The sequence below is a fragment of the Erithacus rubecula genome (assembly GCF_903797595.1).
Source record: "Erithacus rubecula genome assembly, chromosome: 1".
NCBI lineage: Eukaryota > Metazoa > Chordata > Aves > Passeriformes > Muscicapidae > Erithacus > Erithacus rubecula.
In genome coordinates this window covers 99462589-99490586 of record NC_136658.1, presented here as the reverse complement: position 1 = coordinate 99490586, position 27998 = coordinate 99462589, and the positions used below count along the sequence as shown (strand labels likewise).

At 41.1% G+C, this 27998-nt stretch overlaps 2 protein-coding genes across 5 annotated transcripts; one reads left to right on the top strand and one right to left on the bottom strand.

Annotated features, from left to right (window-relative positions):
• On the bottom strand, positions 1 to 23980 carry ZFX (zinc finger protein X-linked). Of its 4 annotated transcripts, none has more exons than XM_079311128.1 (8): positions 23848 to 23980; positions 18019 to 18107; positions 17002 to 17568; positions 8154 to 8303; positions 7816 to 7959; positions 7593 to 7727; positions 5258 to 5398; positions 1 to 3827 (listed from the first exon to the last, which is right to left on the bottom strand). In XM_079311128.1, the coding sequence occupies exons 2-8, from the start codon at positions 18077 to 18079 to the stop codon at positions 2641 to 2643; spliced, it is 2385 nt and encodes a 794-aa protein (XP_079167254.1). In that variant the 5' UTR covers positions 18080 to 18107; positions 23848 to 23980; the 3' UTR covers positions 1 to 2640. The 4 variants fall into 4 exon arrangements, with proteins under 4 accessions (XP_079167254.1, XP_079167253.1, XP_079167255.1 ...); XM_079311127.1 differs by lacking the exon at positions 23848 to 23980 and adding an exon at positions 23639 to 23791; XM_079311129.1 differs by lacking the exon at positions 23848 to 23980 and adding an exon at positions 23177 to 23402.
• Positions 23266 to 27998, top strand: LOC306798218 (uncharacterized protein; the record flags this gene model as incomplete). Its single annotated transcript, XM_079298170.1, has 2 exons — positions 23266 to 24457; positions 24808 to 27998. One exon carries the CDS (start codon positions 23266 to 23268, stop codon positions 24454 to 24456), a length of 1191 nt encoding a protein of 396 aa, XP_079154296.1. The 3' UTR covers position 24457; positions 24808 to 27998.

Here is a 27998-nt window from a genome sequence, read left to right as displayed (position 1 = left end):
TTAAAAGGAAAATATTTTGAATTTTATTTTTTTCACGTTATTATCAAGTACACAATTACAATAATGTCACACATCCCTATATGGTTCTATGTATTTTGTTTTTTTCTTTTGTCTTTTTTACAAAGTGTACAGAGGGAAGGACATATACAATATTTAACAAGGTATTTTCTACAGAACAATAATTTATATTATGTCCTTGTAAAAATCTGTACCTTTTTTAAACATTAAACTGAAACATCCATTTTATAGCATTTGCTAAGCAAATTATTTAAGAATTAAAACTAACCTGTAACTAATGTCAGTACATTAACAATAACTATAATTTCATTTTCTCTTTATACAGACAAATACATTTTACAAAATCCACTTGACCAAACCCTTAATTATTAAAAAAAAAGTTTCAACATTGTGCTTTAAAAAAAAAAAAAAAAGGTGTATGATTCCAGGCTACGTAAGAGAAAGAAAAATGCGTTAAATTGTGTTCTTTGTCTTTCAGCTTATTTAAAAAAATAAAGTTCAAAATGGCTAAAATCCTCAGCACTACTATGGGAATTTATGCAGATTCTGTACACTTTCCAGGTTTCCAGTTAGAAAATGCTTGGACATAAGAGAGGAAAAAAAAAGTAGTCACAGGCAGGTATTTTGCAAGAAGCGAGTGGGAATCTCTGCTGGTTTTACTGCATCTGGTTTGGCATCAGCAGGCAACAGACACTACGGCCATGTAGGAAATCCACTGGCTTCAGCGGGGATTTCAAGGAAGGCACAATGCAGCACAGCCAGGAATTACACACTAAAGGGTCACGGCCCGCTAGTAGCAATATTACACAAGAGCACACCTGGCAAGTCTGGGGGCACTGCAAGCAGGCAAAGAAAGAAAAAACCATCCTACAACAGTGACATGGCATTGGACTCTCCTGAACTGCACACTACAGACGAGAATTTCAGCTTACAGTGACACAGGAGGAATGAGAAGTGGGGGCAGGGCTCAGTAACAAGACAAAACACGAAAGGCCTAGAAGATGCACATCCAAAAAGGAAACCTTTCTCCCTCCGTCACCCCAGACCTGAAACCATCACTAAAATTGCTGTTTGATTTCAACTGCAAGTTCACCTGCCTAGAAACAGGAATTAACACTGGCCCAGTCTCTGAAGCTTTTCCATTAGTGAATTGTTGGTTACAAATCTATCCTGATCTGGCAGGCAGCTGGGTCTGAACTCTGCAATCCATCATCGAACAGTGGCTGGGGTGGGAATTTGACCAAGGGGAGCAGGGCCAGGTTCTAAAATCTGGCCTGTAATTAAAATGGTTCAGGCTTTTTGCTCCACAATTGCTCTTAAAGTATATGACTTTGTGCTTGGTACTTTACACTGCAATTAGCAAATGATATGGAGCAAGTTTATAGTAGTCTTCAGGTGGCAAAATTACATCTAATAATTGTAGTATTCTCCCAGCTGTTTATAAACAGATTAAAAGAACTCGGTTAATTCTGGATACTGTACTACTTAATAAACAGCAGCTGAACACAACTACTAATGGCTCAGGAAAAACATTTAATTTAATAACAAAATTGCATCTATCATAAGTTACTTTTCTTATTAAGGATATCTATGTTACAATGTATCTACTCCTTATGAACTCATCTGCTCCGCTCCATTCCCTTCTTAACTCTCACTGCCCATATTGGTTTCCAAAATCGAGGCACCTTTTGGTCTTAAATTTTATTTTAAAACAACTAACAATAAAAATGTGACTTGAACCACAAACTGCTCTTTCAAAGAAATATCAACATACATAAAAGCATAAAGTTTGAGGTACGTTTACCAGCACATACAGACAGTTGTGATCTACTGTTAACTCTGCAAATGGAACAAGAGTACTTTACGTTTCCAACATTTAAGACAGGAGTAAAGTGGAAAAATCCAACTCTTTTGTAACACACAAAACCTTTCAAAGACAAAGAAGCACAGAACAATAAATGTAGTATTTGCGCATACTTTTAAATTTGCCCAGGAAAGATAAAAACCGCCCCAAACCATTTTTTAAAATATTTTTCTCTCTGAAACCAGAATGAAAACATGACATGAGATTTGTAACTCCTCAACCGGAAAATAGTCAACCTGCCACAAAGTCTGTATAGTTAAAACAGGACAATTAGGTGGGCCCTAGTGACTTTACTGTCAACATGACAATTCCCCATTTTATACACACCTCTGACAATTCTATCAAGAGAAATTTTGTATTTTTAAAATTCACGACAAAACTGCATTAACATGGACACTGTGAGTATCAACGAGGTCAGTAAGATAAATATACTTAAACTATTACGGTTGAAAAATTCAGTAAGAGACAGGGTTTACTTTATTAAATGCAACTTTATTGTTGCCATCTTTTCTTCATTTATTAAACAAACTGAATAGAATTCAGAACACGCTATTGAACAAAAGGTATAAAAGTCAACTACAAGCAATAATCCTATTTTTATACAGCAACAAATCAAATGCACAGTATTTTTTTTGTTGGATTTTTTTTTTTTGTGTGTGTGTGTGTGTGTGATCGCAGGTGATTGGCTTTAAAAGAAGCTAACTGCCTGAAAGGCAAATTTCCTTTATAATTCCAGCCACAAGTCTGTGAAAGAGACTTTAAGGCAGCCCAACATCTTTATGATGTCGCATAATGTGCTGGTTCTTCTCTGAAGGCCTTCGGAAACCTTTCTTGCAATACTCACACCGGTGAGGGTAGTCTTTTGTGTGAATGGAAATCACGTGCCGTTTGAAGCCTGAGGCGTCTGTAGTGCTATACTCACAGTACTCACACTGATAAACTTTCCTGCCACTGTGTGTTTTCATGTGTTTTTTCAGCTCGTTCTGTTGCCTAAAGCCCTTTCTACATCTCTTGCACCTGAATGGAAGATCCTTTGTGTGAACCGAGAGTATGTGGCGACTCAGAATGAACGGATCTGCAATTTTAAAGTCACAATGTCTGCATTGGTGCAATTTTTTACCTTTGTGAGCCGCCACGTGTTTTTTCAGTTCCGAAGGCCTGTGAAAGCCTTTATCACACATATCACACTTATGAGGATAGTCTTTTGTGTGGACTGAAATAATGTGTCGTTTCAGATCACTCGAGTTTGAGCTCTTGTGGTCACAATGCAAACACTGATGTGTTTTACTCTCTTGATGCATAAGCGTATGCTGCTGTAGCTCTTTGGTATCTGAAAAAGTCTGGAAACAAATATCGCACTTCAGCGGCGTTTCCTTACTGTGTTTAGTCTTTACGTGTGTTTTCAAGTTGGAAGAGTCGGCAGATCGGTATTCACAATATTGGCACTGGTAGGGCTTCTCGCCAGTGTGGATCCGCATGTGCTTCTTGAGCTCCGACGGATGGCGAAACCCTTTGCCACACTCCACGCAAATGTGAGGAAAGTTCTTGCTGTGGACAGCCAAAAGGTGGTGACTCAGTAACCCTTGTTCTGCTGTCTCATAATCGCAGAATTTGCACTTGTGCATTTTATTAACTCCTTTGTCCCTGTGCACCATCTTGTGAGTAAATAAAGTTCCTGCATGAGAGAAGGTTTTCCCACACTCATCGCATTCAATAAGCTTTTCTGTTTTGTTGGTCAGCTTATGACTCTCCAAGTGGTTATGTAAACTTATTTTTTTATTCGTAGTGTAATCACAGTCTGTGCATCTGTATTTCTTCTTAGTAAGAAGGTGCTCTGGGTGGTTTTTCATGTGCCTTTTCAAGAAACCTCTGGATTTAAATTTCTTTCCACAAATCATGCAGGGGTAGACTGTCAATGGATGACCATCGGGGCCAATGATTATTGCTGAAAAAAAAAACCAACAAACCCTTTTATCAATATTATACAACAATACTACACTTCAATAAATGTCAGATGTTACCAGTAAGATGAATTGTTGAGAAAGACGGCATATATATGTTTTACTATACAATAAGCAAGCTTGTTACTGAGTTAGGCAGAAGAAACTGAGGGAATTACTATTTTCAGTAATTTTTATTGCTAAGAGAAAGGAAGCACAGTTTTTTGATTGAGACAACCAAAGATGTTCTTCACCTCAATTAATTCTGTTTTGAACAATTCTGGCTGAGTTCACACATTAAATATACTCAGAAACCAATAGCTGGTGCAAGAACAACAGCCAACTTTTTAAACTGAGTATCATCTAGTAAGCAAAGCACATGATCTTCTCTTGACTCTCCACAAATCTGTAGATAAAAGCTTAATCTGGCAGTTTAATCACCTACCACTGACTACAATTCAGATGCCCCCAAACTAACACCTCCTTTTTACACCATCTGTCACAGATACAGTCTGAAAAGGTACCAAGCAGGAATCAATAAGAACATGTTTCACACACAGAAACTTGAGAGCTTTGGAAATGCTTTGCACTCATCTATCATCCTGATTTGTTTACCCTGAATTTGCCTAAGCATGTTAAAAAAGCTGTCTTGTCCAAAAATGTTTTATAAGGAGAACTGACTAGCTGGAAATAGAAAAGGCCAACTTTAATTTGCACAGTTTACTAACTCATGCCAAACAAAACAGAACTCCTACAGTTAAGTCACAATTTGGAAAGAAACTTTTAGTATTATTTAAGGCAAGGCTACTGAAGAAAAAAGTTGTGGTTTTTCAGCATTATCAAAGCAAATAAATATTCTGACCGTAACACAGTAACAGCAGAAACCAAATTATGCCATAGAACACTTCTGTTCTCACAGATGAAAGGAAAAAGGGGCACAAACACCAAGGCAATTTTGTTTTACCATTAAAGCAGAAAAGGGTATAGAAGCTGTACAAATGAATGTTAATATACAATGTTCAGACTTTCCAGTTACCTACTAAGCTGATATAACGAAATGCATTGTTCGATGCATTTTTCAATCAAGATAAAAAGGGTTTTTAAAAGGCAGTATTACAGAACATCATTTATCTAAAATCACCTTTTAAAAAGTTACATTAAACATTAAAATGGGTGTGGCAATTTAAGTACATAGCTTTGTACCCTTTTGCTATGATACTTTTTCCTGTGTCAGAGATGGCTTCCTTTACAACACCTGCCACAATCCAAATCACCCATGAATTTAAAATTTGTAAAATAAAATATGCACTCATTTATAAAGCAGAAGTGTTGTCAACCAAGTAATTCCCCAAAATCCTCTTTTTACAAGACACTCCACGTGCATCTGTTTATGGGCAAGTGCCTGGATGAAGGAGAGCCAGGACCACATACTCACCTGTCTGATACTGTCTGGACTCAGGTCTCCTCTTCTTCTTTGGTTTTTGCTTGGCCAGTCTCCCAAGTCCAGATGACTCATCTATGTGCAAAAGAGCACTCGCAGTGCCATTCCGACTTTCGATGCCATCGTTATTGTTACCTACCAAGGGAAGTTGAAAAGTTACCCACCAACACTGCAGGTAATTTGAGCACAAATTCTACAATGGTAGCAACAGAATTAAAAATTATTATCTGGACATTTAATCAAACTGTAATCATGTACAGCAAAAGCTGCAAAATATTCCACCATGTAACTTAGGAATTATGGAATATGAGCATTAGCTTTGTTAACCTAATTTTACAGCAGTACATAATGCAAAGGAATTAATGGCTTTTCATTACACAGAGAATTCTCCTTCAAATGCAGCATTTTAAAATCTCTTTTGTTGCTAATTATATCCAAAATGTTTAACATTAGTAAATAATAGCACGTCACAGTATTTACTGTGCCTGATTTTCTTCTCAGTCCTGAAATACTTTTGTGTGTGAGCTCTCATTCACTTCTGTATGTCTGAATTCACCTGACTGAAGTTTGTCACACACAGTTTCTGAACTGGAGCTGTGATCCAAAAATCCTTCTGAAGAGCCCATAAAGTGGCAAACAAAGTACATTACTTACTATTTCTACACCTGATGGTTTAGCACTGACAAATTATTTCTACTGGGAAAAAAGTGCAAGCTCAGTGTTGTGCAACAGAAAGAAGGAAAGAATCTTTGCCTCACAGAACTTTGTGTTTAATACACAAATGGTATCACTGTATGTAAAACAAACATGAAAATTACAATTACATTCAAGAAGGTATTTATTGATAATCAGTTCAACATTGGTGATTTAAGGGCATAAGTAAACTTTTAATAATAAAATTTGTGGTCAAGTATTTACTTGAATCAATAAAAGCCAAAATTTCCTAGTGAATGCAAAGCACACAAATAAGACAGGAAGACTGAAGTGGAAGAAAGTACAAGATGCTCAATAGCTGTTCCTTTCATAGAGCACTGAGAATGAGTACTCATGATTAATGTAAGGAGACTCAGAGCCAGGCACATGTGTAGAGCCTGAAGATTCTCATCTATGTGCTAGCTCAAGTGTTCCTCTGCCATTTTCAGGCCTTCAGGGCATGCTTAATTTCTCCCTGTCCCCAACATCTCTCACCCTGCATGCTAGGTTGCTTACTGCTGACAATGCAACCACTTCACTCTTTCCCACATTCTTAAATTCTGCTTTCAATTCTATCTCACTGTTTTTAATACATTCTGCTCAATTTTCTCTGCCTCCTCCAAAAAATCCCTGAATGTTCAGAAATCAACTTTTCAAGTTCATTCAATTTCATTTTTAATGCCCACTCAGACTTAAGTAATTTCCTTCTTATTCAAACTGGGCTCACCAGTATATGGCCTAAGATAAGGCTTTGGGTACACTACCATCCATCCCCCAAGTAACTTTTAAACACACACTGCTCCCTGCAATCTTGTCCTTCCTGACTTATGTCCAAGATTCCAGCCCCCCAGTATTCCCAGCAGAGTATCTGCTGGCACCATTACCACAATCCACATCATGCAGACATGTAAGTTTTGTCCTCTACTCCACTATTTCTTTTGTTTTGTTTAGAAGAAGAAAGGGGCAACACAGAAACATTTTTTCAGATGAAATTCTGGTCTTAAGCTTACAGAAGTTTGGGAAATCAGTTTGTGCACCAGTTGGTGTTCACATACCAATGACCAAGAAAAACAGCTCTGCATGCTGGAAATACTCGCAAGGTTCTGCTACAATTTTAGTATCTCCCTCCAACTTCTTGTCATTAATCAATTAATTGATTTCAGTAGTGAAATCATGTATTTATATGATCCTTCTAGAAAGCACCTAATCAAGCTAGAGCTCAATGTTGCTTTTCACTGCTACACTGAATCTTGTATGTTCCCATCTGCCTTTTTTTGCCCACCCACCCCCCCCAATAAAAATACTCAGTTCCATTCCCAAGCCAGCTTTCACTGCATCCTAAAACTCTGAGGAACAGATGTACTTGAGATTCAATTTTTTAGCTGGAAGCTCATGTATTTCCCCTTTCATATGAAAATATGAAGGAAAACGTCTGTTAAATAGGAGCAAGATAAAGTTGGCCTTACAATTTCCCTCTTCCTTTCTTTTTAAGGCTCACTATGTTAAGAAACCATCCTCAAACTAAAACTCCAGAAACAAACACAAAAACACAAATACTGTGGACTATCCTCCAAAAACCAATCCCTGGCACTTTGCTGCAGTGTCACCAAGAATAATTTTTTTGAGTATTACTTACCATAAGCTGCTGCCCAAGCTATGGGCATGAAAGTTTTAATTTCGGTGTCATCGATTTGCTGTTCATGGGCGGCTGCAGCATCCTCCTCTCCTACAATCACTTCCATATAAACCTCATCAGCTATTTCTGCAACATCTAAGAGAAAAAGAAGTTTAAAAAAAATAGGAATGCTGCACTGCTGAAAGTGAAAATCCCTGCTCCCAAAGGAAAGCCACCTACTTACTTAAGTCTTCGTCTTCATGCTGAGAATCATTTACAGTCATGTAAACCATTTTCTCCCTTGGAATACGAATACTGCTATTTTGATCGAGCAATCCAACTGCGTGGTCATTCTCTGGCTCACTCTCCACAATGTCTACTGTGCCCCCTAAGTTTGGAAGACCAGAGCAAAATATTTTAAATATGCTTGACCAAAATCTATGCTAAACCACAAAAAATTGGAAGTTGGTCAACTCTTTAATATCAGACTCACAGGTCTTTACAGACCACTTGAGAGAAACCACAGTCTCATGCAAAATTTCAAGTGTCAGGTTGGAGTATTCTCAAACAAGTGTATTTTACCTAAATCGTCTTCTCCAGGATCTGCTTTGAATATATAGACCTTGATGACTTCTGGACAAATGCCATCCACTTTACAAGAGCCACTTTCTGACTCTGCTTCCATGGTAATTTCAGCAGAACCTTCGTGTTCTATCTTACCAGCATCATCCACTACAAAAACAAGTTATTACAATTACCCAGTCATATGCAGACAGACATATATGAAAGAATTTATTAATTTACGACTCAAATTTGGAAGCAGTTTAAAACGAAAAAGCTATGATAAAAAACCTACCCATTAATATTTTTTTCATATCCTTGAAAACAGTGACAATAAACACAAAAATAAATTCCAGCTGTTATCTTCTAGTTAAGGTGGAAGTGCAAGAATGCTGCAGTGACAGAACTAGAAGCATGAGCACCACACCAGCCAATACTAATAAGAAAACTGTGATCTGCAGCAAGATGATGGTAGGAAGAAAGTACACATCAGTACTTCACTCTGGCATAATTTCACTTATTCTCCGTTTTACTTGGTTTTTCCTTCACAAACAATAAGCTATGAATTGTTCTTTTCAAAAGCATTATCTGTTCCCTGCCAAGCACTGGTACTGATGCTTTTCTAGCTGCCAGGACAGGAAACCTGAACAGCAACTCCAGAAGAAACTCTTGCACTTTGCTCGTGCCCTGCACAGCTGGGGATGGAGCACAGCCCTGAGCGCTGCCCTGCCCTGCAGTGCTGGGAACCTATCCCTGGAGCCCTTCCTGACAGAGCCCTGCTCTGCATTCCTGCTGCAGCCCTGTGCACTCCCAAACTTTGCTCTCCCACCTCCAGAAGGGCACCCACACCAAGCTCCAGCCTGAACTGCCAAAATTTGCCCAGAATCTCACATACCCATGGCTGACAGCCAGCTTTACGAGGAACACATTTGGATTTTTGAGGCGTACTGTACATGGACACCTCCTCCATCTTACTTTATCAAGAACAGGTTTTCAGGAAAAAAACAGTAAGTATGCATTCACAAAAATCAAATCCAACGTCTCAAGACCTTTGGAGAATCTTCCAATTTTAAGAAGTCCCTGGTGTTTCTTCAGATTATTGAGATTGTTTAAGAATTCTTAATGAGACAGAATACTTTCTTAATTTGTCACTTTACTGTCACTCCCTCAGAGTCATGAATTACTTCAGTTCATGACAGAAAAGACATGGAATCTATCCTTATAGAACTCTAAGAACTGACCTATAAATGGTGAAGAATTTTCACCTACCATGCCTAGCACATACCAAATACTTCACAAAGTATGCTTACTTTACTAGTACTCATTGAACTATCCTCATAAACAAATCATACCTTTACTACTCAGTAACTGCATTCTTAAATTTAATACATACTTAAAAAAAGCTCAAAATGTTATTACTATTATTTTCCTGTCATGAAATCAATAAATTAGCCTTTGAATTAGAAAAACTATTATATGTTCTGTCTCATGTATCAACAACTGTACTTAAGCACAATTTCTGCATCAGGCATCATTACTCACAAAAAATATGAATAACATTAATTACAAAGCATTAACATGAATTAGTCTATCTCTCTCCTTACCAAAAGGACAGCAGAAAAAACATTAAATACTCGAATACCAAGATCATGATCAGTGGCCACCATACAGAACTGTTTCAAGCAAAAGGATATTTAAAAAATTCCTTAGTGTCACAGGACAACACAACATCTTGTAGCTAAACCCCAAAGCATTTAAAAGTAAAAACCTCAAGATGTTATTCTGAATCACAATAACAATGTAGCTCCAGTGTGTATATTCAGTTACCAACAGACTTTCATGACTTCTTTGTCATATCCATGATATACCAAATGTCACTGGAACTCTGACAAAAAAGAAAACTTGCTTTTGCTCCTACACTCCATTTATGCAGTTGTATCCCTTATCTTGGCTGTTTCCAGTGTCAGGCACATGTACTTGGAAGGCTTTCAAATCACTGTAGACTGACTTTACACCTCTGAAGCCAAAAGGGAAGACTGCCACTAAGATCAACTGATGCTGGAACATACCCACAAGGAAGGAAAACCATGGCTGAGTCAATCAGAGAGAAAAAAAACCTACATGCATGATGTGAAACAGGCCCATTTCTTTTAACCAAACCAGAGTTTATGAATTCCATTTATATATAAGTATATAAGTATCCATTGATAATTTTCACATAAAAGAAGACTTCTAGGTCTTAAAAACATGCTCTATTCAGCCTTTGAAGTAAGTTCTCCAAGATTCTAAGTCTAATTTTAATTGAACATAATAATAAAAAAACACAATTTAGAGTTTGTTTATCCCTGAATCCCCTTTATATTCAGCATTGTTTTAAAAATAAACAACTGGTTTAAATATTTTTAACAAAGCCATTAAATGTAAGGAAACTGATGTGTAGGAGGTATGAGGCCAACTTTTCTTATCCAAAAGGAAAAACATTCACTCTTGACAGGTGGTAATACTTTAGAAACTTAAGTCCCTGATTATGGCATCAGCTGTAGGGGTTCTGATGAGCTTGAAAAGCAGTAATATTTTTACACTACTAACAAACAGGTAACAGGATGAAAAATAGGCTGGAAAGAAAAACATAGGAAAAAAGATAAAAATCAAAGGAAGAGACAAATAAGGTGAAAGAGAATGGATATCTATTACAGAATGTACCATTTCCAAGGTAATTTGTCCTGTGGCTACACAAGCATTCATTTATACTGATTCACTGGCAGCATTTTATGAAATTTGCTTTCTATTTAACATTTGCCCAAAGTTTTTGAATTCTCTATGTATCTCAGTCTCACAATCAGAGAAAATGATATTCAGAAATATTTGACTGATCAATGTTTGAAGTTGGAGCTCTGATCAGATAGTTAATTTTTCATTTGAACTCATAGCTCATCAAGGGGTGCTACAAATTACCATCAACGACTGATATTTTTTCATATAGCTCCTCTCTGACACGAAAAAAAAACCAACAACAACAAAAAATCCCCAACCAAACATAAGAGTACTTAAAAGAATTAGTTAAGCTTCTAAGAGACCACATCCTTTTAAGTAGAGCCACTGAGCATTACTAAACTAATCACAAGGCACAAGCTAGAAAAAAGCTCAGGCTAGCATATTCCAGTGCTGTCATACTTTGTGCCTCCATTTTATCAGATATGAATTGGACACTAAAAACTTCACATCTCTGATTTTCTTCCTCCTATACTAGCTGGTAAACAAGTGGATACAGACTAAATCTCAGAGTTAAAAAAAAGCAAAACAAAACCAAAAGCCAGAAGAATTACTAGACACAGTATTATTTTACATGAATTGCAAGAATGCAGTCTATGGTTAGTTTGCCAAAATTCTTCACAGACTTCACTGATTAGAGCAGCCTGCTCCTTGCATATTATGAGCTGCAAGAAACAAATAAGTATGTGTTTCTCCAATGTTGCAATAATTGCTTCCATATAAAGATAATGACAGAATTCTTATTAAAAGAACAAACAGATGAGAAGGAAAAGTGTCACACAACATGACCATGGCATATTTAAAACTGTCTAGTTAGCACTTATAAGGAGATCAACAAGAGACCAACAGGTAAAAAATGAGTAAGGAATAAAGAATAAAGCAAAGAAATAAAAGATACATGTAACAACAACAGCAGATTCAATATGATCTATCACAATGATAGCACTTGTTTCCTAGAAAGTACTAAATTTAATTTTAAAACATCACACAATAAACTAGTAACAGCCAAAGAACAATTATCTCCAATATCTCTACCCCTACTATTAAAACACATCCAATGGCATTTTTGGGACAGAAACAAGCTCCTATGCATTGATAATAAACTCCATATTTAAAACCCGGCTGAGGCCAGTTTCCCCACAAAGAAGTATAAATATTAGGCCAAGATCTTGACTTGCTTCAAAAGAACATCTTTTGTTTAACCATGACACACACACTTTCACCAAGAAGTTGCTTTTAGTTTTTTATATCAAATATTTGAGGGACAAGCAGATAAAGACTTTGTACCCTTACAGTGGTTTATTTCTAATTAAAAAATGCAAATAAAACTGCCTTCATTTTTAATGGATTCCATAACTTTTTAAACTTATTCTTTCCTATGATTTCTCCTCTGTGTGGGATAAATGAGGAAAATAAAAGAATTGTGCAAAATAAAATTCACTTAAGCACAAAGCTTTTTCAAGTACCCACTGCTCACTGCTAAAAAACACACCAAAACAACCTAAGGAAAAGTCTATCTACACCAGTCAAACAGATATTAAAAATGTGTCAGCAGAGCAATTAGACAAGTATAATCTATTTTGTCAGCCTTTTTGTTCCCAAATGGTTCTATTTGCTGCTAAAAAAATGTGTATCATGAGACATTTATCTGCTTACAAAATAAACAACCCTATTTACTCATTCTTAACGAAAAAAGCCATTACTAACTATCCTCACTAAAACAGATTAAAAGCATTCTGTTTTTCCCCTCTGTTCAGTGATTTGTGACAAAAACATCTACTTCACTCAACAGCAGACAACTCCTAGTCCACTGAAGAAGCTATTTTTAGCATACAGTTATTTCTTGAATGGCAAAGCAGGTTTCCTAAACCTATGGGAAAAAAGAGATCTGCCCCATTTTCATTTTAATCCACTGCCTTTACACGTGAGTATATTCCATGCATCCAAAGGTCCCTCCAGGGTACTAATCTAGCAGAGGTGCAACTCCTGAGCTCCCAACTGGGGTCTAACACTTGTCCTTCTTGTCCTCTGCCCTTAGCACACAAACCAGACTAAGCTCTGGTACATCACTCAGCCCAAGGTAACTCTTATTCCATCACCTCTCAGGGCTTCCTCCTGAGCAGCTTGAGCTGCAACAACTGTTGGTGGCACTCCAGTGGTCAGACAGAGGCATGGCAGCAAGTCCTACCTCTGGGAAAGAAAAATGTAATTTCCTGCATCTTTAGTAACCTCCAGGGAAAAAAGGGGGAGAGATATTTACACCAAAAAAGCAATTAAAAACATTTTGCTTTCTTGACTTGAAGTCTATTGGATGGCCCTAAGGGAAGGCATGAACCCTGTGGCTTGGTTCATCAGATCCACTGCTCTCAACTTGAACATCCAACAAGGATGAAAAAAGATTGGTTTTCATAGGCCTAGGTGAAACCTTTCTCTCTCTGTGAGTTACCCTGGGTTTGGACTCCTGTAAGGAAAAGTGTTAATTCAAATAAAACAAACAAGAGACATGTGTCAGTCAGAGAAAAGCAAGGGGATGGATGGATGGATGGATGGATGGATGGATGGATGGATGGATGGATGGATGGATGGATGGATGGATGGATGGATGGATGGATGGATGGATGGATGGAACACAGCTCCCTTATTTGCAAATATTTAAATTCTTAAAGCTGCAGTTTAAGCCTTGTGACTCTGCCCTTCACTCTTTCCAGACTACTCTTGTCAAGCTTCTGTGGCTCATTATTTTTACTGCAGTAAGAGTGTATCAGGATACATTTCATCTTATAGAATCAGTTAATGCCAGAGGATGTATCTACCTTTGCCAAACAGAACGAAATCAGATTTTTTAAAAAATTTCAATTTCCATCTTGCCACTATTGCCAGGCACAGGGTACTACTTTCCTTGGTTAGTAAACGCAGGATTTTTTTTTTTTATAAACACCAGCTAATCTCACCACTACTGTTTCACTTAACAGAGAAATGGTTTTCCATGCTACCAAATAATTAGTACCAGTGTGAGTCACAGCACAATCTATACTTTCCTGACCTAACTCATAAACTGGCTTGTTATGGAACATGCAAAAGAAAAAAAGAGTATCAAACCCGAAACTCCTTTCATCTTTTTCTAGCCACTAACTGCTAGGTTTGTATTCTGCTCTGCTGTGAGTGCCCCAAATCTACCATAGAACAAGAATTAATCTTGAGGGCAAAGACAAAGTATCCAAGAAAAAAAATTTAGTACATCAAAAAATAATTGGCGATATAAAGCTGTGCCAAGAAACATTACCCTGAAAATGAAGACAGCAAAGTGATATTAATGCCAAAGTTAAATTAAATCTAACTGGAAAAAGAAGTATTAAAATACTAAGCTCATTGAAGCAAAGTCACAGAAGGAAACCCACAGGAACTGTACTCATTGAAAGGACAAATCAGCCTGAAACCAAGAAAGAAGGTAGAAACATAACATATAAAAAAATGTACACACAGATTCATCACTTCAAACCACAAATTTTCAGGATAAACCTAAGAAATTTATCTTAAGAATATATATGTATACCCAGCTCATTAGGAACAAAAATGGAAACACTTAAAGAGAGACACAAAATAGGAAAAAGCAAAAAGATTCTGCCAATATCTTCCACTGAAGAAAACAGATGGAGAAACCTAGGACAGAATGAGCATGAAGTGACATCCCTTGCTTTTCAAGTGCCTATCTACAAGAAGACAGGCAAAGGCATTCTCAAGAACACAGTCTAGCTCCCAGCTCTTCAAAGCAGCAACATTTGGCTACTGTAATGGCAGACAAGATTACACTCCAACATCTGCCCCTGCAGTTCAGGAGGTTTGCCAGAATCAAACACAAATTTACAAGTTAGGATGAAAACTGAAGTGGCTGATGTTACTACCTTTTGAAAACTAACTAAATTCAACTGAAGAACTGAGACAGGCATCAGATCAATGAACATATACACTGCTGATGCAAACACAAAAAAAAAAAATTTAATTCAAATCATATTTTTCATACAACAAAGACAGTTTGGCAAGACAGCCTTTACTTGATGGAAAAGCACCAGACTCTGCCTTCACAACCAGAAGAACTTGTTATGCAGGCTTTAAACACAGTAGGTGGTAGTAGGGACTTCCCTTTAAAATGAACTGTAGAACATTAAACACAAATAGAATGCATATTTTGTAGCATAACGATTATTTAAAATGCTGGCTTATTTGAGGTTCTTGATCTAAACAAAGTACATTGCAAGAGACATTTAACAATAAATAAAGTATGAAACTGCAGAAGTATGTGACTGAAAATGGAGAATACCCCAGCACAAGCGAACAACTCAATTCCTGTGCTTCCTGCCAGTCACCACTGGCAACTGGTACATCTAAGAAACTCTCCCAGCTAGATAGGGATCATCCAAAACAGCCTCTACCAATACATTCTGTCCTTGCTCAGCCACTGCCAGCAATGAACAGGACACACATCCACCCAGCCCTCTCCGTGATTTACACAGGAATGGTTTGCAAAATGCTCCATGGCAGCAGCCCAGAGGCCCTGCTCTGCTGCAGGAGGGGTGAGCAGAGACAGGAGCAACAGTGCCTTGAAGAGCTACAGACAGGGGTATGGAAGAGGGAAGGATCACCATCAGAATCAGGCCTCAATTACCCATAGGCAGATTATCCAGTTTATTGCCTAACTATGCAGCAGGTTCAGGAAGCATTTGAGCTGCTTTCATCTGATTTAACTTGGGTTCAGAATCAGAAAGTTTTATCTGTACCACACCAGACAAGAGTGCATTTATCAGTCTGGACCAATACAATTTAAGAATAGATCCCCTGACCTATTTCACCTCAGTACAATCCTGCAGTTTAATTTACAATATTTTGTGTGATCCATATTTTGTATTATCCCATTTCATTGTTTTCCCAGATAATAGAGAATTAACTGTACCTCATATAAACTCAAAACATGGCTGCAACAAGGTTACTCAAGGAACTCAAGAGATGATAAATTAAGAAATGCAGTGATCCTAGGTAAGGAGAAGCAACATTAAAATGTGTAAGTACAGAATATAAAATTAAAACAAGTTATTATACATTTCAAAAATGTGTCCAATAAAGGAGGGGGAAAAAGGGGGGAAAAGAAAAAAAAAAAAAAAAGAACAGGTAACTGAAGCAGAGCACAAAGTACACCTCCTCAATGGAATCATTTAACACCACACAAAACTGAAGTGCCTGAAATGGCAATTAAACAAACCAGCCTAACAAGGCTTTTCTATTTTCTATTCTATTTCTACAATAAATAAATGCTCAGCATGACACTGTGATGTTCCTAGGTGCTGCACGATAATAGAGTAAACTCTAGCTCACACAAATGGATACCCTCAGTAGAAAAAGGATTGATGATATGCTCTATTTTTCTCCACCCTCTATTTAAGCCTTTTGAAATACAATTCAAATGGATCATGCCACTGCTCCTAAGGGAGATTAAGATATTCACTTCCCAGTTTCTCAGTTACGAGCAGCAATAGCTACACTTTTTGTTAGCTGCATACCTCTGTCCTTTGCTTAATCAAGAGAAGAAAACAACAGCAAAGAAAACCATATTGCCATCTGTTTCCAGCAATAAATGGAGTGCAAGAGATGGGGGCTTAGCAAAAAACAAGACAAGGATCAGATTTTCAGAAACTGTGAATTTTCACTCTTTCTTTTCCATGAAATATTCTTGTTTCTTTAATGTCTTGGTAGTCATCTTAGTAACCTGCACATATAAACACTTTTAAACATCATCACATTAATTTTCTTTCAATTCTTATTAAGTATATGGCATTTGGTTTACTGGAATTCTTACTCTTTTGTTCATATACTATAAATTGCTACAGAAATAACTGATAATCAGAGGAGCATTTGCCAGTATTTCTCTCCATCAGCTTCACCAAAACTTCTAGCAGGTACACGGTCCCTCTGTGTGAGTACATTTGTGAGATCTGCCTTTCAGTAAAAAATAGAGAAATTCTGCTTCAGGTATGATCTCAAGCCCTCCCTCAGATATTTCAAGCCCATATCATAAGAAATTTGATGGTTTTACCCAAACACTTACAGGAAATCATAAGATAATCATCACAGTTGCCCTTCTCATCTTGATGTTCCACAGGGATTCCATTGGCATCGATCACTGCCTCTGATGCACAGTCTGCCACCAAGACTTCCTCAGAAACAACATCTGTTCCCAGAGTATCAGTAACAATATCTGCTTCTTCAACGTTATCATGAACTACATGTTCTACGTGTCCAACTTCAGGTACATGCATTGACTCAGTTGTCAGTACATGTTCTGGTATAGACATTGTCTCTGCTGTTATGTCAGAAGCTAACACATCATCCGGGACAGTGCAATGAGCCAAAGAAACCTCTTCGGCCACGTCTGTGTCCAGCACTTGTTCAGGAATAATGACTGTTTCAGATACATCTGGCTCGTCCATGATATCTGGGCACTGAACATCCTCAATAACAACATCCTCAATGACATCCTGGATTACTACGGAGTCTGGATCATCAGGAACAAAATTATGAACAGTTATATCTGAGTCGACTACATCTGAAACAAATACTGTTTCCTGTACTTCCACAACAATCTGATCTCCGTCCATATGTGCTGCATCAGCCCCTGAAAAACACAATTCAAATGGCACTTAAATTGGAAAGCTGTCTCACATGAGGCAGTTAATAATTTAAATTACTTCTGTTTCACTTTGACTTTTACAACATGCTGCATTTTAGTAAAACAAGAATGAATAACAGTATATGAACTATTAAGACAGGTAGATAAAGCAAGTCCTCAGCAGATACTAACATAATTAAGATGAACAAGATTTTCTCTCCCAGAAAAGATCTGCAATTTTTAGACTCTCCCCAATACCCAAACAACTATTACTTGACTGAAAGAACAGTAGCCCATTCATATTGCTCTGAGTAATAAAAACAACCCAAACTCAAAAGCAACTACTCTATAGAAAAGCATTGATGCAGCACAGCACTTCTAAGCAAAGGCAGAATAAACAATAGTCAATTGCATCTAATGTGAACACTCTTATCTACGTATTATCTCCTTACAGACCTGTTGGATCAAAAAATGCATTTGGCTCATGTGGCTGCAATTCAAGCCCATCTTCATCCATGGCCTTTAACTCTCATCAGTCACAGTGTCTGTAGAACATAAAGAAGAAAGGTTATTTCACTTGTATTAGGTGAAGAAGGTTGTCTCTGTCTATGCACTGAAACTTGAAATTTTGGGTGCATGGAAGTTAACACTTTCTGATGAATCAGATTTCACTCAGGATCCCTCAGTCTGCAGTTCTAGAAATACTACTCTGGATGACCAAACACCCACTGTGTGAAACAGAGTGTGAGGTCCAACACTCTGGTCCATTTCTCAAAACCCTATGGCTACACAAACAGAGAAGTAGCTCATAAAGCAATGTGAAAATACTATTTCCTTATAATCTTAAATTAAAAAAAAAAAAAAAAATTAAGACAAAGCCTAGACATATTCCTACTGAAGGAACTTAAGTCCTTGTTGGATGAGGAAGAATACAGAACTGTCAAATCATTAAGGCTCAATATAAGTTAAACATAGAGAGCTCGTTATGTGAAATGCACACCAGCTCTGATGTCCTCATGTTCATTCTTGGACAGTCAGGGACAGTTCACTCTTATGTCACTTCAGGAACTGAAATCAATGTAAACTGCTTCCAGAGCATAACATCAAATGTTTGCCAACCTAGATCTGTAAATACTTTCAGAACTCTCACCCTAAGATAAAGTACCATAAGTATCACAAGTTAGTTCTCAAAAATTACCAAATGTCAAGTTCTACCAAAATTTTTGAACAGCATGCCAACATTTCAGTGCAAAATGACTTTTAGTATTTCAATCTTCTTAATGAAAGAACCAAACAAAACCACAAAGTTAAAATATTTGCAAAAATGTGAAACTGCAATCTAAATTCTTTGGCTTACGTATGTGCATTACAACAGGCAAACCTAGTTAGACAAAATGCAATCTAACATAAACTTCTACTACTCCCTTGCACTTAAGTCCAAATATTTTCCTATGTGCAGAATGACAAGAGGCAATAGAATGCTGCTTCATGTTTCTGCTTGTATTTCTGTAGAAGATGTTATTTTTCTTCTTCCCAACATTTCTCTCAGTCACCTCAGTCACATGGGGAGGCAGAAACCTCCCCATTTCTGGGATACTTTCACAAAAGACAAAAAAAAAGAAAATCAATATTCTACCCAAGGTTTCTAAAATTACATCAACTAACATTTACATTCATTAAGCTTTTATCAGGGAAACTGCTATACAAAAGAAAAAATTAACTAGTCCAAGACACAAATCTAAACCCATAATCTAGAACAAGTATTTTCTTAAACTTGCCCCATTTTTTAGCCCAAATTTTCTCAACTCTTCACCTCTGGAACTCTCCCTTGGGTGCTGTCCAGCCTCCAGTGCAGTCACTCAGGCCTTGTCTTTTATAGAAGACCCGAAGAAGAAATATAGCCAGACATTGAACTGGATGAAAAATAGTGAACACTAATAATTTTCCAAGGTGTTTTATATTTGTGTGATGCTCAGCTGAAAGGCCTCTGCATTTTAAAGACAACTGTCCTAACAAGTCATTGTGGTATCCAACTGGACATAAATCACCTTCCAATTATTCTGACTGTCAACCAGAAGTGCCCACTATTAAGAAGAACAGCTCTTCACCCAATGCTTTTATTCAGAACCAAGAGCTGAAGTGTTTCTCAGCCTCAGATGCAAGAAATAGCTTGACTGATGGCAATCAACTTCTGCCATGCCACAGAAACAAGAGTAACCAAATTCCATACAGTAATTCTAGCAAGAATTATTCATACCCAAATTGCTCTCCTTCCATCTATTCAGTAAACACCCAGCCAGTCTACTACCAATGCCCTTCCCATTCGTCTTGTCGTATTTTCCGTGTTGCCTTCACTGCTTAGTTTCTTCTCTTCTGTTGCTTCTTTTCCAACTTTTGGTGTTTCTGCACCAATATTATGTTCACTACCTCACCTTGCTCATTTCATCCCTCCAGCTTCTAACCACAGTAGACCCCCATTATTCACACAAACCTCTGCTACTCATGAATTTGTAGCCAAGATTGTATCAGCAATTAGGAGGGGTTTTATATTGGTAGAAGGCAAAGGGGTAGGAAGGGTTGGCAGAAATACAACTGCCTTACCCCTCAGAAAACACACACAAAAGAAAATGGAACTCTGTGTCCGGCTCTGTGGGAAAAGTTCAGATGCCCTTTGTGCCTGTGCCTTTGAGGGCTGTGTACATACACATCACACACATCAGCCTGTGATCTGCTGCGACCTGACCAGCCTGAAGTGTCAGTTCACCACCAGCTGCTGCAAGAACTGGCATTCGTTTTCTTTGCTTCCTGCTTTCACCACCCACCTGACCATCATTCCACCACAAATTCCTACTTCTTATGATTCATGCCTGTACTTTCTCTATCTATCTGCTCCCTAAATTCCTCACCTCACTAAGTGTCCTCACTTTCACTGTCCTTCTGTCTATCCTCTTCACCCATGAGATGCAGAGGTCTCCATCACTATTTTCCAGCTTCCTGTAAGTCCTGCTGACACAATCTCTTCCTGTTATTCTTGCTGCTGCCTGGATTCCACCAACAGATGCTAAATCCAAAATGTCCCTGTGGTGCTCTGGAGTGCAGTTTCACAGCAGTGACAGCCCAGCACACCCTCCACCTGCACACTGTATAACTCAGGCCTTTTCACCTACACTGGCAAAATGTGCTCAAAACAAAGGCTCAGGCTCCAACAAACCAAATACAGTTCCTGAGCACATGGGCTTTCAAGTCTGAGTGTTAAAAAGGCAACCAACATTTGCTTTGGTGGTTGTTCCAGAGTAGAAACAAACTTCAATGCTTTCAATCAGTGACCTCCTACTAAATAATGTTTCTCATAATGTGCTTCAGCATACAGACACAGCCAACACATCAATGCACACCAACTCTTACTCCTGTGCAGGACCATAAAGAGTTTGAAAATGCTCCACAAGGGCACAGGCCCCACATCCACAGAAATTTGCCACAAGAAGACCAAAAGAGGATACAGGCACTTAAAACAGGAATTAACTGAACTATCTGAAATAAGGAAAGTATCCAAATCAGAATCTGCAGCCCAAAAAGGCATAAAGGCATCTATGGCTGAGGTAACAAAAAATTCAAAAATATTCCCAAAATCACTTCAGGGTTTGATGATTCTAACCAGGAGATGAGAAAACACTGTTTCCTCCTGCTTGCTCTTCTGAGCAGAGCACGAGCACAGGGGCATAAGAAGCAGCCACACAAAGGAAGGAACACCACAGGGCCCCATACCTGTAACAGCAGCTCTGTGACAACGAGAAATACCAGAGCTGCTTCTTGCAAGCACCACAGAGAACATCTTCAATTCCCTGGCAAGCACCCAAAACTCTGTGGTACCATAAAGGCCAGGAAGCAATTCCAGCTGTTCACTTTCCTGCAAGATTTCAAGGACAGAATCTAGTCCCAGTCCTTCCAAAACATTCTAGCTGACACTCACCTCAGGACTCGGTTGTGGCATTAAAGCCAACAGAATCAATTTTTCAGTTCCAGCTTGGGAACCCAAATTCTCAAAGAAAAGCAGGTGCCCAGCCATGTCCCTGTACTTAGTCCTTCTCAATTATGTGGCTCTTTGTTCAAATGTCAGGAATTCTGGTAACACTTTTCTACCACTGTGACAAAAAAACCTGAGGCACCCAGAATCAGGTCTTATAATCTCTGAAAAGAACTAAACATCTACACCTTTTACTTGGCTTGGGTCCAAGTAAATGGGTCAAATGGATCAAAACCTAATACAACTTATTGCAATACACTTAATTCTGTTCATACAGTTACTCTTTACAAATTAATTTTTACCTACTTACTGAGACTTGGCTTTATGGTTTTGGCTTTATGGCAGTCAAGGTAACATTTTTCAAGTAGAAGGACAGATAGAAAATAACAGATTAATGGAAGAAAAGGTATTACTATATTAGCAATAGTCTTCCAAAATACAAATGATCATGAGAACAGTCAAGAGAATCAATGCAGACAGTGCACTAGTCCTGCCACATTACAGATCCTTGATTCAACAGACCTAGCAAGGTAATCAAGATGAAATAAAAAGAAATAGACAAACTGTCATGTTTTAAAGAAGGAGAAATTCTAAAAATACTGCTCCTTAAAAGAGGTTTAATATTCCACAGAAAGTGTTTCTCTGCTCCCACCGAAAAAAGGAAAAAAATTGGAAATGGAGAAAAGGAAAAAGAAAAAAAAAACAGAAAAAATGGAAAATTTCAGAAAAACCATTCTAGAGAAAAAAAAAAAAAAAGATACTTAGCACAGTCATTTGCCTGCTTCTAATTTGCAATAAGGCCATAAACCAAATATCCAGGCAGCGAAACTCTTACAAACCAAGGCATAAACCATCAAAATTCCCCACGTGCAATGCTGGCCCCTACCCACGCTGGGATGACTTAGTGTACAGCCACAACCATGTTCCCGTCGTGCCTTGCTCCATCCCATTAAAAGCTGCGGCACGCCCGGCATGTCCCAATTGGGTCGGAGCCCCGAGCCCCGAGCCGCGGCCGCTCCCGAGGCAGCTCCGCGCTCAGGCCGCGCCGCCGCTGCAGTGTCACAACTCGCCTGACGTGACCCACTTGTGGGGAGCGCCAGCGACACACACACAGACACGCACACTGCCCTCGGTCGCACACACACGAAAGGCAAAAAAAAAAAAAAAAATTACCCTATAGGATTGAATTCATGCCTTGAGAATGACCCCCGTTACTACTAGGTGGAGAAACAGAAGAATAAAGACGATGTTACAAATGTAAAAATGTGATCGTTCTGCTGCTAATTTCTTGACGCACCTCCCTCAGTTTTGGCAGGAGAATCAGCGTTGCTGTTCTCATTGCAATTCGGTAAAAAAAACCCCTCAAGACATTCCCCTCTTTGTTGTAGTGCAGTGGTGGGGTATTTGCAGAAACCGGTTAAAGAAACAGGTTTTCACCAGATTTCACTGGGATGTTGTGCGCCAGGCGACAGTAATTCCAAAGGAAATAAGCTAATTCTTAACGAAACCTGAATTAGGGAAATGACCGATCCCAGGAGCACCTTTGAACCAGCACCAAGGGGGCCCCAAGGGGATTAGGGGGCTGCTTACGGGGCGAGTGGGCGAAGGCGGCTGCGGGAGAGCTCTCGGCGCAGCCGAGCCCGCGCCGCCCGAATCCCCAGCCGGAGGAGAGGAAGGAGATGGCGGGGCAGGAGAGCACCCGGCCGGCAGCGCCGCTCGGCCGCGCAGGGAGCCGCCGCGGGCCGAACGCGCCTCGCTGCGCTGCGCCTCGCAGTGTGGCAGCGGGAGGCGGGGAGGGTGTGCAGGCTGCAGGCGGTCCCTGCCGGAGCCCCGAGGCTCCCCCGCCCCGCCCGGCCCAGCCCAGCCCGGCCCGCGCGGGGCCCCGGCTGTGCGAGCGATTAATTCAAGATGGCGCCGGCGCCCTCCGCCCCCCCCCCCCCCCCGCGCGCCGCCATTTTGTCTCCTCCTCCAGACACCTCCGAGCCCCCCCCGGCCGGGCCCGCGGCCCCTCACCGGCCCTACTCGCCTCCCCCCGGGCCCGCGGTCACCCACCTCCACTCCGCGTTCCTCACGCCAACTCCCCCGCCGCCCCGGGCCGCGTCGGGCGCGCAGGACCCGCCGGCGCAGAGCCCGCGGCCCGCTCCTGTGGCGGAGCCCTGTCGCGGCCTAGCTGCGGCCTCCTCGCGGCCTGCGCCGCGGCCTGTGCGGGCAGGGGGAGGCCCGGGCCGGGCGGGCGGCAGGGCCCGGCCTGCGGCTCTTACCGTGCGGGTGGCGGGCGGCGGCGCTCGCTCGGCGCGGCCTCTCTCAGCGCGACTGGGCCGAGCGCGGCGGCGGCGGCGGCGGCTGCGGCGGGGCGGGCGGGCGGGCGGGAGGGGAGGGAGGGGCCGAGCTCGGAGCTGAGTGGAAGCGGCCAAGCTCCCCGGGCCGGGCCCGCCGTCAGCACGTCACGTCACTGCCCGAGAGAGCCCAGGAGCAGGCGGAAGGGAGCGCGCCGCCACCGCCGCCTCGGGCCGTCCGCCCGCCCGCCCGCGGGGCCGGTGCGGCCGAGTGGGCCGGGGGCCTGTGCGGGGCGGGCGAGGCGGCGGTCGGGGCGGCGGGCGGGGGCGGCGCGGCGGCGGCGGCGCTCGGTCCCGCGGCTCCTCCTGCCGCCGCCTCCGCCGCGGCTCGGCCGCGCCGCGGCGCCCGGGGCTCGACGTGCGCCCGCGGAGCGCCGCGGTGCCCCGGGACCCCCTCCCCGCCCGACCCCTCCATGCCGGGCGAGCTCCCCCCGCGCGCCGCCAGGCCCGCGGCCCGGCCCGGCGCAGGAGAGCGGGCCGGAGGCTCGGCCGCAGGCTTGGGCTCGGCTCTGCGCGGCGGGGAGCGGATTTTAGGGTGCGGGTTTTTAGGGTGCGGGGACTCCGCTCCGGGGCGGACGCGGGCCGAGGGCCGCGGCTTGGCTGGCCTCGGGTCACCCCGGCGCGGGGCGCGGCTGCCGGCGGGAATTACTGGGAACAACAAGGACTGCGGGAAACAGCGGGGTGCGGTGCCGGACCGCGGGTCCCCACGTAGAACACGGACGGCGCTCCGCGGGGGCTGCGGGCACTCACGTAAAAGCAGTACCGGGAGGGGGGGGCGAGGGACTATGGAAAATTAGAAATAATTTGGCGTTGGAACCTAAGGCCTGTCTAGAGGGGTTTTCTCATCCTTGTTATAAAAATTAATGAGATTTTTTTTTTTTTAAGGAGAAAGTTGCTGTTGATCCATGGAAAATGCACCCTTAAGTTTTCGAGGCATCAGTAATTAAGTGGGTAACCCCATGGATGTGAGGAGGTACCTTCAAATTGGTTGCATAATTGTGAGGCCAGGCCTCGAGGAGGTTTCTTCAAGAGGCACTTTTAACGCTGAAGGAAACGAAGGAAATTGGCTGTTGCACTTATCAAATGATGCAAATGTGACTTATCTGGGTGAGAACAGCAAATAGGTAGTGTTTGTTTTGCCAATTAGCCTCTGGTTCAGCTTTGACTCCACTTTAATTTTGTATCCTAGTCGCTTCTATCTTAATACACAGGCATAAAACTTAACTTGGGCTATGCTTGGAGTCTGTTTCACTAGAGTGTTTGATAAACATGCACCCTGCAAAGTTTAACTATGTGTCATGGGTTGACCCTGGCTGGATGCCAGGCACCCACCAAAGCCGATCTGTCATTTGCCTTCTCAGCTGAACAGGGAAGAGAAAATATAATAAAAGCTCATGAGTTGAGATAAGGACCCAGGGAGATCACTCATGAAATACCTAAGGGCAAACAAACTTGAACTGGGGATATTAATTTATTACCAACAAAAAATCAGAATAGGATAATGAGAAGTAAAGTAAATCTTAAAAAACACATTCCTCCCACCTCTTTCTTCTATCCAAGTTCTACCTCCTTTCTCCCAGCAGTGCAGGGAGATGAGAATGGGGGTTGTGATCAATTCTTCACAGGTTTGTTCTGCTGCTGCTCAGGGAGAGGAGTCCTTCCCCTTCTCCAGCATGGAGTCCTTCCCACAGGAGATAGCTCTCAATTAACTTCTCAATGAGCTCAGCATGAGTTCATCCCGCGGGCAACAGCTCTCCACAAGCTGCTGCAAGGTGGGTCACACTGTGCATAGGGTGCAGTCCTTCAGGCACAGCCTGCTCCCATGTGGGTCTTCCAAAGGGTCACAAGTCCTACCAGGAAGCCTGCCCCAGCATGGGCTCCTCGTGCTGTGGGTCTGCTCAGTCCCTGCCAGGAGCCCTCACCAGCAGGGGCCTCCCATGGACTCACAGCCTCCTCTCAGGCATCCATCTACTTCAGCCTAGGTCTCCTCCATGGGCTGCACCACAGGCTGCAGAGGAATCTTGGCTTCAGTGCCTGGAGCACCTCCTGCCCCTCCTTCTCCACTGACCTTGGTGTCAGAGTTGTTCCTCTCACATGTTCTCACCCTGCTTTTCTCTGCCTGCAGTTATACCTTCACAAAAAAGTTTTTTGTTTATTTTTCTTTTCTCAAATATGTTAGCACAGAGGTGTTCCCACCATTCCTGATGGGCTCAGCCTTGGCCAGCAGCAGGTCCATCCTGGATCTGCCTGGCCTTGGATCTGCTGGATGTGGAGGAAGCTTCCAGCAGCTTCTCACAGAAGCCACTCCTGTAGCATCCTTGCTACCAAGACCTACCTGCATAAACCCAACACACCAGGATACTGAGAACAGAATGGAAACAATAATACTTCAAAAATTTATTTTATTTAAATCCATTAAGGCGATAGTAAAACTTTTGTAGACTCAGCCCAGATCCTTTCATGGAGGGTTCCTAAAATACTGACCTTAACAAAATTTTCTGAGTTTGACCATAGGTGTAATATTAATGTAAAATAGTCTTAAGTAAACATTTTTGCCAGGAGGGAAGAGGCTAAGGGAAAGAACAGAGAAAGATGATGGTTAGTTCACAATCAATAGCAAGGTAACTCTAATATAGATAAGTGAAAAACTAGAAAATTTATTTCTTTGTCCTTATATTTTAATTTAAGACTGAATTTCCTTGAAACTGTGGGACATGTTTCCTGTAGAAATTGTGAAGCCTCTGGATTTGGAGATGCTCAAAACCCAGCTGGACACAGCCTTAAGCAACCTGCTGTAGGTGACCCTGCTCTGGATGGGAGGGTTGGGAAAGACAATCTGCAGTGCCTTCCAAGTTGAATGATTCTACAATTTCTAAGCCAGTGTTCCCATAAATGTGAAGCGCATAGAAAATTCCAGTGAACAGCACAATATCCTAGAAGGTCATTGGTTCCAAGGATGTTATATTCAATTTTTTTGTTCACATAGGCAGTGGAAATCCAGAATGCAGGGCATGTTGCCCTCAAAAATTCAGTGTAGCCAGTTGTCATGTTATTGCAGGGGAAGAGCTTCAGGAAACTATAATGCCATTGAAAGGCAAATGGCTGGATGTTTTGCAAGTCCTGAATCCTAACTTCTTGACTGGCTGGCCAGCTGTTCATCTTGTCTGTATATAACTATTTGACGTTTATCTCCTTGTTCTTCACCACCTGGGAGCAAGACAGAAGCATATTTTGAGTCTTTTGTGTAATTTTTGTTTTGATAGAGCCATTACCTCAATGTTTTCCCCAGCCACTCTGGTTTTCTCTAGCCACAGATACCCTGGTGTGGTCAGAAACAGGGTAACTCCCATGGGTGCAGCTGCCAGGAAGGAAGCCGTGTTTGCAGCTGATATTCACAGCCTTTTCTGCTCCCACTGTCAACAGAGGTATCCAAAGGCAGAACACACTTGGAAACTACAGGTACCATAGGTGTGCTGGCACCATATTGGAACAACATAGGTTAACTTACCTGCAGAAATACTTTTGTAACTTGCACTTTCTGGAATTCAGTAGGAAAGGGTAAAACTACATTGTAAGCCATAGGATTTCTGAGCTTGACTCGTGGTTAGATTTGGTACACCAGAGAGAGAATACAGCTTGTATATAAAAGTTTATAACTCAGTTGTTTTCAGTACAGTGAACAGAGCCCTTGCAGTTCAACTCTAATTTTACTTGTGATCTACTGTTCCTTTGTGTTTTCCCCTAGAGTTTTTGGTGTCACTCAGTGTAGGTACTGTGCTGTATCTTTTTCCTCACAAAAGCAAATGAAGTTGGTGGCTTTTGCTGAGTGTCTCTTACAGTCAACAGTCATTGAGTTAGTTATGGAGATACCTGCTGCTAATTTCATACTCAGACATTTATTTATCACAATGGCTATTACAATGTTGTGATCAGGTTCCATCTTGATAATCTTAAAAGGAGTTACTGTGTCTGTTGAGTCATGAAAAATGGGTTACAGTTCCAAGTCAGTGTAACTAATGTTTTCATCCATCTTGCTGATAATTTACTTGTCAACAAATTATTGTAGTTTTTATTGA

Bases quoted from the DNA above. Each gene is read 5' to 3' on its own strand.
- ZFX (XM_079311128.1), bottom strand. From the start codon at position 18,079: ATGGATGAAGATGGGCTTGAATTGCAGCCACATGAGCCAAATGCATTT. The intron at 17,569-18,018 runs GTCTGTAAGGAG...TGTGTTTTTCAG, and splicing joins TGCATTTTTTGATCCAACAG to GGGCTGATGCAGCACATATG. The intron at 7,960-8,153 runs GTAAAATACACT...TTCCAAACTTAG, and splicing joins TCCTGGAGAAGACGATTTAG to GGGGCACAGTAGACATTGTG.